The sequence below is a fragment of the Pempheris klunzingeri genome, chromosome 3, assembly GCF_042242105.1.
Source record: "Pempheris klunzingeri isolate RE-2024b chromosome 3, fPemKlu1.hap1, whole genome shotgun sequence".
Taxonomy (NCBI): domain Eukaryota; kingdom Metazoa; phylum Chordata; class Actinopteri; order Acropomatiformes; family Pempheridae; genus Pempheris; species Pempheris klunzingeri.
In genome coordinates this window covers 14,426,341-14,442,283 of record NC_092014.1, presented here as the reverse complement: position 1 = coordinate 14,442,283, position 15,943 = coordinate 14,426,341, and the positions used below count along the sequence as shown (strand labels likewise).

Genomic DNA, 15,943 nt, shown 5'->3' with positions numbered 1-15,943 from the left:
TAGACAATTCATTAGAAAAAACAAAACAATCAATAATAAATAGTTTGCAGCCACACGCTTTCTAAACAGAGAAAAACTGACTTTTCAAGTTATTCGATATCAGCAAATCATCTTACATAAAATCTCATGACAAGTTTTTGGATATGTGTAAAAATTATTCATTCACAAGAATGTATAATTTGTGACACTACATGTGGAAATAGTTCATTTAGAGCACATAGTACAATCATAGACTGTGGGTTTATCATACAATTCATTACTGTCAATCTGATAATTAAAAAAGATAGTATTAACGTATTTTACAGAACCTTAAGTAATAAATTCATCGTATTTCATTTCAATATCATACATCTAAACAGTCACATTATATATCGAGGTCCTGCAAGTTTCCCCAGCTGGGTCCCACTTTGACTTTGGCCTTAAGCTTTACATAGAGTTTTACTGCTGCCTCCATCTCCCTCTTGACTATCTGAGCAACCTGGTAGAATGACAAAAAAAGATTTATAAATGCAGTTTTTACCAGAATGTGCTACCCTGTTTCTCCATGCTTTGAAAAAAAAAAAAAAAAAGAAATCATCCAGAAATCACCATTATCTCCTGGTAATCAATCAATTACAACAAATGAATTGACAATCCAAACAACAATTTTCCTACCTGTATGAGGTCTTCCTCTGCGGTTTCATAGATCAGTTCATCATGCAGCTGCAGGACAAAGTAGGCTCCTCTGAGTTGAGTCCGAGCCCTGCGGTGATTGCTGGCTGCACAGCGGACACCATTTGACATCATCAGACATATTATACATCGATTATTTGACTGGAATCAACCAGTGGTATTTAGACAGCATGGGAAAAGAAGATGAAGTGTAAATCACCTGCGTGTGTGTGCTGGTGAGAGAGTGGAGCTGCAGGATACGCTTTTTGTAGTCGTTTCTGGATGTTCACAGTGGCAAGTTTAACGATGTCTGCTGCTGAGCCTTGTACAGTTGTGTTCACTGCCTGACGCTCTGCCTGAATGAGGGAGGAAGAGAGAGATGCAGGGGAGTTATGAAATATGGAATAAATCAGTCACAAGCATTTTTAATTGCATGGCTTGTAAATAAAGAAAGTTCCTATGGACAAGCATGCTTACATGTGCTCTGATGTGCGTATTGCTGTTAGTGATCCCAGGTAGGTATCTCCTACGGCCCATCAGAGTCTGAACATAGCCGTTCTTTACACAGTCCTTCACAGTTTCTCTAAGAAAAGCATTGATCCCTGAAACATAACACAGGACATGGATGTAATGTATCTGTGTGGGTACTAATTCCTTTTGTTCTCCCAGTACTTTACACGGACATTCATTCAGCTGATAAAGATGTCAACATTTGGTGTTTGAGCCCAGAAAATAATGAATGGGTAATGGGTGTATACCTTTGTATCTGGCTTTGAAACTCTCTATGTAGCAGGCTGCGTCATTCTCCTCCACTCCCATTTGCTCCCCCAAAGACTTGGCTCCCATCCCATAAATAATACCATAACAAATCTGCAAATACAAATACATGTTTGCATCAGTGACAACCCATGTGTGCCCGTGACACCTCCTCTTTCCTGCTTAGTTGTACCTGTTTTGCCTGTTGTCTCAGGCTGTCGTTGACAGACTCTGGCTCAATGCTTTTCCACTCTGCAGCGATGCAGCGAAACACATCTGCTCCTCCATTCAGCACCTGGCAACACACGGTTCATCGTTTCTTTACCTCTCATTACTAACGCATATTACTTGATGCGTTTTTGCTATTCACTATGCGTCTGAGCCGCTGACCTGCAGAAGGCGTTGATCCTTGGAGAGGTGAGCCAACACTCTCAACTCCAGCTGAGAATAATCAGCTGCCAATATCATCCCACCTACAGTACAGCACAGAACGACACCAGTCTGGGACAAGGCTACAGACAGAAAAGGTGACCACCCTCACAAAACTGTATCATCATAGAAACCTGAAAAAGGTACGAAGGCATGTCTCATGCTGATGGAGAAGGACGGGCCTTGCTCTGCTCTGCCAGCTGAAGGCACCACAGAACATCTCTTCTTTCTGTAACAGAATAGTGGACAGGCGTCATTCTATTACTTCGACTGAATTTTAGTTTGCTCAACGCTTATCCTTCTCATTTTAGGTTAAAAATCTATGGAATATAGTGCATTCCCACCCACACACGTTATGCCTTTAAGATAAGATAAGATAAGATGCACCTTTATTCATCCCCCAAGGGGGAAATTCCCATTACACAACAGCTACAACTATCGAAGATAGTTGTGAGGATTCCAGTGAAAGAAAAGGAGAATATGAAATTTAAAAATAAAAATACTAATACAAATATACAAAATATAATGCAAATGTACAAAAAATACAAAATAGAAATGTACAAAATAAAATATAGTGCAAATATGCAATCTGATGCAATGCACAAAATTAGTTCATTAGTTTATTTCAAACCCTGTCTAAGACCAACAGGTGTTATGTGTGTATTATTATTCCTTGTGTTGACATATTTCCTTATCCTTATCATACTATATACACAGTATGTAGCATGTTTTGAATATTACATGACAGCGGTATTCAAGTAGCTACACGCTGTTTGTAAAGCAGCTGGATGTCAAGTAAAACGCACTACAAAGCTGGTGTGCTTTAATGAGCCTGAATGTATTTAATTTGTCTTGTGCAGTTGAAACCTCTAAATAAGAACGTTATGATTAAAACAATAGTAATATTTTAGATTCTTTAGTAACATTAAACCATGTCTCATTTTACTGAGAGTACACTAGAAGCCCTTCAAGTGCTCCCTCAGTGGTCTCAGACTCCACTGCAGTGTAATCTGGTGCAGTGAACTTTGACCCAAGGAGGTGCTGACCTACCCTGGTTTGGTGGCCATGTGGCGGCTGTCTTGTGAAGGTGGGCTCTCTCCCACCACCGTGGGCATGTAAATCTCAAAGTCTTTGGGGACATTCTGTATGTTTGGCTCAGTGAAGCTCACTCTACCTGACAACAGAATGAACTGGGTCACAACATGCTTTATAATGACTTAAAATAAAAATGGTGTGAGTTTACCAGTGACATCAGGATGTGTCTACATGAAACACATAAAATATGTTAATGACCGTTGATGTCTTTGTGTATCTGTATGTGCTTTACCTGTGGCTGTGTGTGTCTGGGCGATGGGGTATATTCTGTCCATGGCCAGTGTAGGGTGGTATTGCTTCTCCCTCTGCAGGGGGAACACCACTTTAGTCAAGGCATTAGTGATCCGCCTCCACTCCAGAATCACACCTGGCAGCGGGTGCAAGGGGCGAAGCTTCTCCAGAACATCCTGCCAACATCATTTCAACACTTTATCTCAATAATATCAGTTGTTGATGATAGTTGATGAACATGAATTTCATGTGAAGCAAATTAGCTTCACCTTGGTGGTGCTGAACTGCTTTCCAAGTCGTACTCTGCCAGCCCCTCTCCTGGTGTAGCCGAGGGTCTTCTTACTTTTCGATCCACTCACATCACCATTTGGAGGCAGATGGAGCTCCAAAAACAGCACCTACAATACGGTGCACATACGTTTGGAAAGAGCAAGTTTTACTATGCTTGGTCGCTAAATTCAGGTATCCAGTAGCTCAACAAGTCAAAGTGAAAAGCAAAGACAAATAATAAAAGACATAAAAGTCAGTGATGCAGGGTTGAAGAAGACGGGTCGGACCTGTGCTATGTCATCAATGCTGGTGAGGGAGAATGTGTGTCCGGCCAGGGTGTACGCCTGAGATTCCAGCGCTGTGAGTTTAGCTTGCATCACATGTTTCTGTCTTTCACACTCTTCAACACTGAAGCCCACTCCATTCAATTCCAACAGAGCCAAACTCACCTGGGAAGGCATCTCAATGCTCCTGAATAAATCTGACACGTGTACAAAAGCATTACAACAACAGTAAAATCACTACAACATTATTACAGCCATGGAAATATCATATGACTGCCTATTAGAGTGCTTGCTCTTTATACCGAGCACGCCGTCTTTCTCCAGCAGGGCGCTGAGGTGGTTCATGACAGCGTGTAAGAGCACGCTCTTGGTCGCTGCCCTAACACGAGGACAGTGTGCCTGTGCAGTCCCAAGACCATCCAGCAGAGGTAATTCTTCAGGGCAGTAGACAGTCACCATGTTGGGTAGAGTCCTCTCTTCACTGCCGGGGTCCACCAGCCAACATGCAACCTACGGTCGGCATTGAAAACAGTCACTTTGCTGCATTACGGAGTTTGTTTTCTGACAGGTTCTTAGCAAAACTTTCAACATTCTGTCCATTTTCTATTAAATGTTCTCTTTTGAAGCCCCTACATGTACAATTTTGAGTGTTTAAGTGAAAGTGATTATAGCACAGTTCAGATTATTCTGATGGTAAAAGTTTTTGTAGAAAAATTTGTCCCAGTGAACATTGGTGCAAGCACTGTCTTCCGGAGTGTCTCTTTCAATACTATCAAATATCTGTGAGGGGCTTTAAATTAAATTCCATGTAACATCTTATAATAACCAGGATGCAAGTATCTATCAATGTACTGCATACATATGTGTATGAAATGTGCACACATGATTTCCCTCACCTTGGGATCTTCACAGTGTCCCTGCAAGCTGATGTCACAGCTCAGGACTAGCGTCTTGTACACTTGGATGATGTCATACGTGACAACCACACCTCCTCTATGAGCGGTCAATGGCCTGCTCAGACACGTCTTCACCTGCTCCAGCCTCTCTCTTACTGGCAAATCATCATCCAGTGGAGGAGGGGCCAGACTGGAGCTCAAACCTGAGGGGTGACAGACAGGCTGAACTAAGGAAACACTTGGAGTGAGTGTGCATATACGCATGCACGTCTGCGCCTGTACCTTTGCTCTGCTCTTCCTGCAGAGACACGTAGTACGCATCTCTTGCTCCCCAGCAGATAGACAGTCCAATCAACACCAGTCCGTCACTGTCTCTTACTGGAAAACCGTTGGCTTTGTGGAGCTTCTGATGAGCTGCTGACACTGCACAGAAAAAAATGCATGTATGAGGAGACTGCATACAAGACAGGGTGTACTTACAGTCTTAAATATGTGTCATATATTCGACAGACAGATGCAAAAACACAAATGCAAGAAAGGAGACTTTGGGTTAGCATTAGGCAACAATTCATCTCACATTTTACTGCAAGTCACCTCCGTACACGTACCTCTCTTATGTCTCCCTCCTATTTCCCCCTCAGACTGCTGTCTGTGCTCCCTCTTTTCACAGGCCAAAGCCAGGGTGTACCGCTCCTTTGTTTTCCATTCATTAATGAAAGTGCTGAAGAGGCGCCTGTCACTTGCCACGTCTATGATGGAGAAAGTCCCAGAGTTGCTGGAACAGAGTGATACATCCTGGGACAGCTGAAGAGTGAAGCCGTCATCAGTCACAGGCGATTCCACATCAGAGGGAAGCTTCGGTCGGGGGGGAGGGCAGTCTAAGGGAGGGTTGCGATTTTGGTCGGTGTGTAGCACGGGTTTTGTCTTTAAACTTGAGTGTGGAACAAGAGTCTTTGGGTTCTGTCCCAGCTGGTGTTTGTGGCTGTGATCAGATGTGGAATTAGGCTGTTTAGTGTCAGTGACAGCTTTGGATACATGATAACCGTGTCCTGACTTATGGCATTTTGTGACTGCTCGTTTCCCTGGCAGGGCTGAGGGAGTTGACTGGTTAAGTGGCTGAGCGGTGAGAGGCGACTGGACAGATGAGGTGGTCAGTTTTACTCTGGGTGTGACAGGTGGTGTTTCCTGAGTTGGGGGAATAAGATCAACAGCAAAGCCTGGTCTCTCTGTTACATCCTCACCGCCATGTCTCGATGGCTGTACCTCTCGAGAATCACTCTCCGTAGCAACAACCTGCACATTTGATTTTCCATTTTTTCTGTCCACCTGCATCGAGAGCTCAGGTAGATCTGGTGCATCTGCCGTATTTGCAGAATGAGAGGCTGTGTAGCCTCTTGTGGTGTTTTGCCAGGGCTGGTCAGACATACTAGACCAGCGGTCAAAGATGTCTTGTAAACCAGGGCTGCAATAAAGAGTGCTTTCAGGGGCATTTTGGCCATGTGGATGTTTTAAAACTGCATTATCTGACAATAAAGTATTAACTTCCTCAGCTCTCTTTATTTTCTTCTCTACCTGCTTCCCATTTTCACCCTCTTCATTCATCGTTTCCCGATTCCTGCTTGGTTTATTGTCATTTTGTGCACTATTATGCTGTTTAATTTGCTGCGCATAGCCTTGATTAATGCTGGCTTTATCCTTGTTATATTCATTTTTAGTTGTGCTAGTAGTTGTAGCTGTGGTGGGTTGTGGCTGTATCTGACTGGGTTTAGGTTGTGATTCTGACTGCGGTTCCTCTGACAGTACATGGTCTGCGTTGGGTTGCAGAGCTTTATGACTGGCGTCTTGCTCTTTCTGACTTCTCTCTATGTGTTTGAGCAAGCTCTGCCTCTCCAGAAAATGTTCGCCCACCAACAGCGAGTCACCCCACTCTGACAGGTTGAAGGAGGACTCGCCCCATTGGACTGCCTCCTGCTCTTCCGCCTCTTGATTGGCGAGATGCTCACTGTGTCTTCGCTTCTGGGTTGATGGAGGAGGACACTTGTCTCCAATCTCCTGGCCATTAGATTCCTCTTCGCCTGACTGGTTAATGATCTGGTTTGGGCTCAGACCAGCCAGCAGAGAGCTGTCGTACAGGCTGTCGAACAGGAAGCTGCTGCTTCTGTTAGCACTCTCAGATGCTGCCTGATCAGCACCAAAGGCCTCATCCTCATCACCACCTTCATCCTTATCTTCAACTACATTATCACCACCTGGACCAGGAGACATCTATAAAAACAACATGAGAACTTCTGATTTTTAAGGGGCAAACTCCTTGAATATGTTTGATGTACATAATCAGTACATAATAGATGATTCTGGTCACTCACCTGGTTACTTGTGTTGAGGATGAGCTCCATCTGACTATCTGTGAGGGAGATATTGAATCTGTGACATGCATTGTCAGGCGCTTCAAGCCTGTTACTTCCCTCATTTGTGTCCTTATCCAACTCTACAGCCGCCTCTGCCATTTCCTCCTCTCTTATCTCTTTTGTTTCTGTGGACTGATTTGTACCTGTATCTTTTCCATCTCTGTGTTGGCACGCCTGTTGAACAATGATTCTTTCTGTCTGAGTGTCCAATTCAAAGCTGTCACCAAAGCTCCCTTCTCCTTTTTTAACATCTCCCTCAACTTCTTCATCTCGCTCATCTCCCACATACAGCTCAGGAGATGAAAACTTATCTGTTTCAGCACCATCCATCCTTCTTCGCTTGGCCTCAGGAGAGAATAAGGGAACGGAGGCAGGAGAGGCAGGCAGGGGAGACGCTAATGTATCTGCATTTGTAGGCGCAGGAAGGGTTTTTTGCACAGGGTCGAGACCTTGAACAGTTCTAGGCACCTGGCCTGCAGGTGCAGACTTTTGGACTGCAGAAACTCCTGTGGGTTCTGAGTGTGATTTCTGTGCAGTCTCTACATTATCCTCTGGTCTTTTGTCATTCTGGATAGAGTGGAGGACTTTGCTTAAGGCTCTGGAGTGCTTCAGCGTACCAGGTTGCACAGGTGAGGCAGCAAGCCCTCTGGCACCATCGCCTTTTGCAGGAACACTATGTTTTACTTCCACGCTGGATATTGGAGCTCTAAAGCGAGGGGGAGGCATCGGGGAAGGAGAGGGCTGAGGACGTGGCATCGGTTGAGGCAGGGGGCTGGATATAATCTCTGCCAATTCCTGCGTCAGGCTCCTTTCAGGAACAGCACGATTTGCTTGATGATTCTCTGGTTTGATCGGGATAATCCCTTTACTTGTCTCCCCTTCTTTTGGCTCTGCTTTTTTGTGCACTTCCCCTCCTTGTTCTGACCTTGTGTGCTCTTGTCTTCCTCCATTTTTATGTGGATCTTCTTTGTCATTTTCCATTAATATTTTTTTATTTGTCTCATCTGTTTTTGTTTGTTTGCTTCTTTCCACTTGCACTCCATTGCCTGTTTGTCTGATTTCTGGCTCTGTCCTGTCTTCCTTTCTGTGCTTCTCCAATTTTTTTCTTACTACCGTGTCTTCAGGCTTGGACTTCCCTTGCTCTATCTTGGCTTCTCCTTCTGCTTTCTGTATTTTCCTTTCAGAAATCATTTTATCATCTTTCTTATTCTCCTCTTTATGTCTGTCAGTATTTCTACTCTCACTTCTCTTGACCATGTATCCTTCTTGGTGATCTTTACTGTTATCCATCTGTGCTTCACGTGGGCCGAGACATGAGGCAGGTGAGGTATCTGAGTCCCTGCTGTGATGGTCATCGGGGCTGTTTACAGCAGGAGCCTCAGGTCTTGGCGGGTCCCACTGAATTCCTAACTGGGCCAGGTCTTCCTGAAGGAGGAGCCTTGCCTCAGACACTATCTCAGCAGCAGCTTCTTGCTCCGTCAGAGCCCGACCACCGGTGACCCAGACGCAGCGGAGGCTCCGTCTCTCAGCTGCCTCCATCTCACTCTCATCGACCGCACGCTTAGAGCTGAGGAAGACAGACAGTACTCTTTGGCTTTACATCTGGGGTCGTGCTTGAATACAATAAATAGTTTCCCTTCCACACATGTGGCACACAACAGGAAGTAGCCTGTGTCAGACACGTTCTCAGCTACTGGAAATACTCTGTTTGGTTTAGGTGAGGGGAGGTGCCTGGGTAGAGCGTGCAGGACATGTGACATGGCGCAGAACGTCGCAATCAGACATTACACTGACTTTGTACTAGGGAGCTGGTAGGGGAAAGTCTATTTAATGTCTAGCCTAACTGATTCAGACATTTGTGTTATATACATCTACTCTGGGTAAAGCATGTGTGAAAGGGAGTTGGGAGTGGAAACAAACTAATTTCATATACCATTTTAATTCGATATAGCCTGTGTCCTGCAAAGAGACTCATATCCTTTCTACTTGATGCTTTCACTGCATATGTTAAAGGAACCCAAACACAAGCAAACACGCACCTACCTTTTAAATGGGACAGCATTCCTCAAGGCTTTCTCCACATCAGCAACAGCAGCCCTGGCTAGCTCGGCAACAGTGCAGAGGCCTTGTGCGTAGAGTGTTCTGGCTCGTGTTGCATTCAGGAGGGAAACCCTAACAAGGTCGACCAGCTCCCTTTGGACTCCAAAACTGAGCCTGGTCTGGTACTGAGACAACAGCAGCTCCATGTTGTGCCAGCCAAGACGCTTGCAAAACACCATTACCATACCTGAAGGGATGGCGGAGTGCACAATTGAGTATGAGTGGTGGCTTTTTGTGTTTACACTGATCATGGATACAAAACACCATAATAAGCATGAAATATACAGACACAGGGATAAACATTGTTCTGAGCAACATCCATGCGCTCACCTGCTGAGTCTGAATTACACTACGACCTCATACATCCTCTCACAGTAACTTGATGCAAGAAGCCTGAGCACTTATGATTGATGGATACATGGAAGGAAGCATGTAGGTGCTGGAACACCAGCTACTGGAATGAAGTCTGTTCAAAGGTATATTCTACAGTGCAATCTGCATATGTACCTGCATATGTAGAAGCAGACTGCTGGAGAGACTGTAGCTGCCCACGATTGCAGTTGTATTTGGATGCCACCGTCCCCAAAGGGACCTCATTCACCAGATCCTGTAGCACAAGGGTGGTGAAAAACCTGTGCAAAAACAACAAATAAAGAACGTAAAGGACAGAAATCCTGTGTGGTCAAAACATTTATAAAACTCTGTTTGTTGTTTGACTTGATAAATCCTTGGGTGGTTTGTTGTGGGTTCATTCTTCTGAGTCAGCTTTTATCCAAGGGCTGCAATGCTTGGAATCAATGAACATAAACAAAGAGGACAACAGCATGAACATGTGGATAAAATAATATCATCATGAATAACCATTCATAAACTAGAACTATATTTTTATAGTATATATTCTTGAACTGTCAGTGACTTTTTAGTTTAACATGTTTTTAGTTGAACTACGAGCTAGTACTATGATACATGTATCGTTTGTGTAATTAACATAAATAAGTGCATTACCGTTTATGAACAGCCATCTGTCTGCGCTGCTTCTCTGTCTTGGCGACAAGTTTGCCGCTGACAGATCGTGCGAGAAAACCTTCCTGGACGCCCACCAGCTCTGCTACTCTCTTCATCGATGACGGGAGCTGCTCCCACAAACAGAAGAACTGATACCAATCTATGGTAGTCCACTCTGCGTACAACGGGGTGATCTGAAGAAAGTTTGGACAAACAATTCTAACTACCAATGCTTTGGAGGATTTTGTGTGTTTGAGAATTGGACATTGTTGTTTGATTTAGAGCTAGAGTTAAGATCAGGAATGTTTTGGTGAGGGGTTGGAGATGATGATTCCTTGTATGTCAGCTGATTCTGATTCTAATTCTAGTTCTAATAGGAATTTAATAAAGTTGACGTAAACTTATTAAGCAAAGTAATAATATAAGATATGTTTACGTGTACCAGATACAGAATGTGCAAGTCATTTTCCAGTACAAAGCCCTTCATTGCCCGCTGGAGATCTGCAAATATTCCCAGAGCCTCAGGAGGGGAGAGGGAGGAGGAAAGGGTGGCAGCACCAAGTTGAGTTGGACAGTACTGCTCCTCTGGATATGCAAAGACATCAGAGGATATGCAGTAGTTATTGTAATGGCAAAGGTAGTAAAGCTGATATTTTGGCTTATAAACTTTAAATTAAATGATTTAAATTTAATGTAGAAATACAGAAAATGCTTGCATTATTCTTTAAAATCTCCCGTCTGATTTAAATAAGAAGTCTTTTGTATGATTGATGATTGAATTTGCTACAACAATGATTCAATTTGCTATGAAAAGTCTACTTTCGCCAGTACCTTCTCCATCCTTCTGGATGCTAATAAATTCATTCTCTATCAGCCATTCAACGCAGGCCTCAATAGCTCCTTTGTTTGTCTCTGCATTTGATTCCTTTTTGCCGTCACACTTCATGCTGGCAGCCAGTAGTGAGCACGAGGCATATAACCTCACATCCTGTGGAGCACTGGCTACACCTCCAACAATGATCTGCAAGTTGGGATGATGCAAATTAGGGTCAGAATACAGGGGGCAGGAATTTGTTATGTCACTCTGAGATAAACTGGTCTGAGTAAACATAAATGGCCTCTATAAGATGAGACAATTCCTCTTTAGGAAGGAGTTAGTCTGTATCTATTTACCACCTATAAAGTAATTTCCATGTGTGTCAGCTTCATTTAGATATCGGTCATACCTCTAGGATGGCTCGCAGCATGCTGGTGGTGACACCTTCTCCCTCCCTTCTCACCAGGCAGCTGCTGATTGGCTGAAGAGCACCCTTAAGGAGACTCATACCTTTCTGACGCTCTGCTTCCTTACACACCAGCACACTCTCACCTTGAAGAGGAGTGAACAAAATGACACGAGACCAAAAGATAGGACAAGCAAATATCAAGTCTTTGTTTGTTTTTTTCTTTCATACCTATAGTGTCTACCCCTTTTCTCCCTGCTCGTCCAGCCATCTGTTTGTACGTGAGCGGGTCCAACAAGTGTCCATTGAAGGTAGGGGTTCGAATGATGACCCTGCGAGCTGGGAGGTTCACCCCAGAAGAAAGGGTGGAGGTGGCAGCTAGGACTTTGAGCATGCCCTGACGAAAAGCTCCCTCCAACACATCACGCTCATCAAACGTCAAACCTACGGAGACAAACTTTATATGAAAAACAACCGTTCTGCCTGCAGTTTGTTGTGGTTAAGAAGTTGTGTGACCGTTTTCACCAGCATGGTGGAAGGCCACCCCCCATGGCACAGTCCGCTGGAGGATGGGGTCTAAACCAGCAGGTGTTCGTCTCAACTGGGCGATAACATCCACTAGTCCCTCCTGATCCAGACACACTGGCTGAGGCTCTGCTTCGCCCTGACGACCTGAAAGGATGAGACCAAAATCTAGAAGCCATTTTTTAACTACGTGACAAAAATCATGACTCTCAAACCAAAGAGCTACCATAATATTACATACTGCCACATAAAGCTACAGTTTTAAACAAACATAAATGATTTTTTGGATTTAAGTACCAGCATGTCTGAGGTTGTAGAATTCTCTGGCGATGCTGTCTGCCAGTTTTTCACACCAGTTCTTCGAGGGGCAGAACAGCAGCACAGAGCGCCCCTCTCTCACCGTCTCATAGCACAAGCTCACTATGTGGTCATCATCGCCCTTTTTTTAAGTGCACACATAAACACGCACAACATGAGTATATTACTGCTCTTGGGAGAATAGATGTCATACATAACAAAAGGCACACAAGCCACTCAGTCTCAATTACCTTAACGTGGAGCACAGGAGTGAACTGTCGGACCACAGAGAGGCTCTTGTCGTAGATGTTGCAGCCCACTTTGAGATGCTCCTGCAGGGGCACAGGCCTGTAGTCTGTCTGGTATAGCTCAGCGCCTAACCAGCTAGCTAGGAGGGAGAGGTTGGGCAAGGTGGCGCTCATACCTATGATCTGAACACCCTCAGAAAGAGACCTGCAGATAGACATGTATTAACAGGTATAACAGGAGAACACGGTTTTTAAACACTGTAGCTGTCTCTTGTGTGACAGACGCAGTAAAGGACACAAACCCAGTGGTGTTCTGCTTCTGTGCAATGTAGCGGATTTTGGTTAAGAGCAGTTCTAACAGGTACCCTCTTCCAGAGTCTCCAACCATATGCAACTCATCCACCACCACCATACCTAGAAGTACAAAAATAACATACACTCTCAAAGTCTTACTCTGTTTTGAATTCAAGAAGACACACAAGTATCGCTGGTGTATTACCTAGTAGACCCATACTGCCCTCTTCAATGAGTCTGTTAATGAGAGAATTAGCTTTTTCTATGGTGCAAACAGCCACATCCAGCGCTGTGAACCCTCCAGAAGCCGAGGTGCTGCCCATGTATCCCTCCACACGGACTCCTGCCTCTTCAAAAACACTCTAGACAGTCAGAGATACACATCTGTCATATAGAGACACACACACACACACACACACATACAGACAACACAATGTCCAAAACAACATTCATGTATTGTTCTGTCCACCTCTCCCTCACCTGAAGGTAGTGCATCTTCTCTTTGGCCACAGAGACAAACGGCAGAATGAAGAGAGCTTTTCTTTTGGTCTCCAACACACGCTTCAACATCAGCAGCTCAGACACCAGAGTTTTTCCCGCACTAGTGGGCGCTGAAATGGAAGGAAAACAGAAGCTGAAAATCACCTGACAGTGACTTTTTCCTTGAATAACTTTGCAGAGAGAGACGTTCAGTTTCTCACCAGAATATACCAGGTTACCCCCCTGTAGCACCTGTCCAACAATGAGGCACTGAGCCTGCCATTCGAACATGTGAGTCACTCCGTGTTTGAGGTAGCGCTCCAGGACAGGTTTTGGTAAGCCCCAACTGGATAACATCAGCTTCTCAGCTTGCCCCGTGGGAGCGCACAAGGCAATGCCTACAGTAGAGCAGAAAGTAAGAGTTCTCCCTTTAACACGTGGTATTAAACTGGTGGCAGAAGTGTAAAAAGGGTGGCGGGTGAAATCAGCCACGACAAGACTGAAGACAGTCAATATCGCATAGAGAAAGAACAATGGCAGAAAATATCAAATTTAAAAAAGGTTTTGTGAGTTACTTCACCTGGCTGAGGTAAAGTGTCATTCAGGGTACTGATGTCTAAGCCACTCGGGACCGTGAGCACAGAGGCGGACTGATTCTGTAACGACTGCTGGAGTTTGGCTCTCTTCATGGCCGCTGCAAGGCAGGTGGGGCTGAACAAGATGTAGTCCCTGGGTACATCCAGAGGAGGATCTGTATTCATGTTTGGCTTAGTTTTGTCTTTGCTACGAGGAGAGCCTTTTCTTCCGGATGGAACTGTCCGCCTACTGAAGAAGAACATTTGTTGACAGAGAAGTACAGAAGCAGATAAAACAAACTTAAAAACTGGGTAACATTAAGACTCACTTGCTGGAGATGCCTACTTCTTGACTGTTTTGTATTTCTTGCCGGGATAGCCCTTTGACGCATGTAGAAGCGGGTGATGACTGGATCTTCTCTGGACCACTCTGAGCATGCTCTGCTTCCTCAGAGTCTTCGCTGAAAAGAAGCCTCTGAGCAAGATCTTTGCAGTCAGATCTCCACCCTGGTCTCTTACAATCACCGCTTTGCCCACAGTCTCTCTCCTGGGTGCCGGGGGCCCTGTGGGCTCCTGTGGGCTCACTCTGCCTCTTATTGTCTACAACAAGACATGATGAGGGGGCAAAGACAGCTGATGACGATGCTGGCTCTTCCTGTGCATCTCTGTTTACTGATGGTGGACGTGCATTGTTAGTTGCAGGCTTCACAGGGTCTAAAGCATCCAACACCTGCAGCATGTCTTCATCGAGAGTTAACGTGGATTCCCCCAATGGAAACACTGCTCCTCCGTCCTAAGATGGAGATGAATTCAGGTCATTTGTGATGTATGTAGAGGTGGAGGGATAATCCTAGATAGCAAAGAAAGTGGGAGAAAGACTCACCATGTGTCGGTCTCTGTTGATGTTCTCAGATCTGGTTGTTTTTTCTGACACATAACAGTTTTTTTGCAGTGGTCTGTCTCCGTCTGGTGGCTCATCAGGAGCTTGGAAGCTGTGCTCAGATGAAAGTATGTTCATGTTACAAAGACTGGGAGATGTATCTGGGCAACAGGAGGAATCAGGTCATAATACCTCTAAATCAGCCTGTATTATAAATTAAGTGTAACTGTGACATAAACAAACCTTTTTTTCTTCTTGATCTGGTGCTGCCCCATGTAGCTTTTCTTTTTCAGAAAGGGGCCCGAGATGTTCATACTTGAGGAGTTGTGCCGTTTGTGACAAACGCGTGAGAAGGTGGATGTTTATTAACATGTCATCGGTTTGTCTGTTGACGCGAATTTATAAACCGCATTTAATCAAAGGTTTCAAAGAAAAGGAAGCGAAAACACGCGCTGCCGTAAGATTGATTATTTTGGTTGCCTAATGTAAATGTTTTCTCTCTGTTGGGCACCGCTGACCAAATCTGAAATCAAAAAGTCCGCCGGAGTGCCGCCCCGGTGCTCCACAAAAACAGTCCGACGGAATAGATGTTGGAAACAAAGGTTCCGGCGCCCTACTGGTAGTAGTACACAGTAGACTGCAACCCGTTAATTATGTATTTTGATTATTTTTTTATTAACTGTAACAAAATAAATGAGGGGTAAACATTGTCTCGATGGTCTGTTTGTACTTAATTTAATGAATAATGTGAATGTACACATAAATTGTTAATGAAATAAAATTGGCAATGAGCAAACAAAGTATACATTTGTGGTTATTGATTGTCGTCAGTTATAAAATGCATGGACAAATGGGTTAGAGTTTATAGAGTGTCTATTGTAAAATGTGTGGATAAATAGAGTGAGGTGTCAATAGTGTGGACAAAAGGGTGTATGACCCTTTGCTACAGAGCACCAGTAAGTAAACTATATAGAAAACTACACTTTGAACGGTCGGTATTTAAATATATACAGATTTTGCACCTTGTATGTTTATTGTGTTACTTTCAGTGGTAGAATACTCGTGTAAATAAAGGTTTACAGAAACAGAATCAGATTTATTGGCCAAATATATGAACACATACAAGGAACAAAAGGGAACAAAGCTGAACAAAGTAAACACACATTTAACTTTAGCAAAAACATGTATGGTCTATATACAATGTAAATATGTGAATATATATGTGTAAGAATAGTTGTTGTTGTTGTTGTTGTTTTTTAAACTAAAACAAAGTGTGAGTGTGAAAAGACAATAGTG

The 15,943-nt window shown here is 44.0% G+C and overlaps 1 protein-coding gene across 1 annotated transcript; it reads right to left on the bottom strand.

Moving 5' to 3' along the window:
- Positions 1–79: 79 nt before the first annotated feature.
- On the bottom strand, positions 80–14,961 carry polq (polymerase (DNA directed), theta). The gene is made up of 36 exons (XM_070828005.1): positions 14,891–14,961; positions 14,651–14,759; positions 14,097–14,560; positions 13,773–14,014; positions 13,414–13,590; positions 13,193–13,323; positions 12,918–13,074; positions 12,721–12,832; positions 12,422–12,623; positions 12,171–12,312; positions 11,874–12,020; positions 11,580–11,792; positions 11,352–11,494; positions 10,957–11,146; positions 10,568–10,710; positions 10,126–10,319; positions 9,628–9,752; positions 9,064–9,307; positions 8,153–8,587; positions 6,979–8,092; positions 5,221–6,877; positions 4,895–5,035; positions 4,613–4,815; positions 4,019–4,226; positions 3,720–3,913; positions 3,432–3,560; positions 3,164–3,338; positions 2,887–3,010; positions 1,971–2,065; positions 1,798–1,880; positions 1,601–1,702; positions 1,410–1,521; positions 1,129–1,253; positions 872–1,007; positions 655–758; positions 80–478 (listed from the first exon to the last, which is right to left on the bottom strand). Exons 1-36 carry the CDS (start codon positions 14,959–14,961, stop codon positions 365–367), a joined length of 8,457 nt encoding a protein of 2,818 aa, XP_070684106.1. The 3' UTR covers positions 80–364.
- Positions 14,962–15,943: the final 982 nt, after the last annotated feature.

Coding starts and splice junctions, on each gene's coding strand:
- polq (XM_070828005.1), bottom strand. CDS start 14,961: ATGAACATCTCGGGCCCCTTTCTGAAAAAGAAAAGCTACATGGGGCAG. Junction 13,591..13,772: donor TGACACTTTACCTCAGCCAG/GTGAAGTAACTC, acceptor GCTCTACTGTAG/GCATTGCCTTGTGCGCTCCC. Junction 1,254..1,409: donor TTTCAAAGCCAGATACAAAG/GTATACACCCAT, acceptor GTTATGTTTCAG/GGATCAATGCTTTTCTTAGA.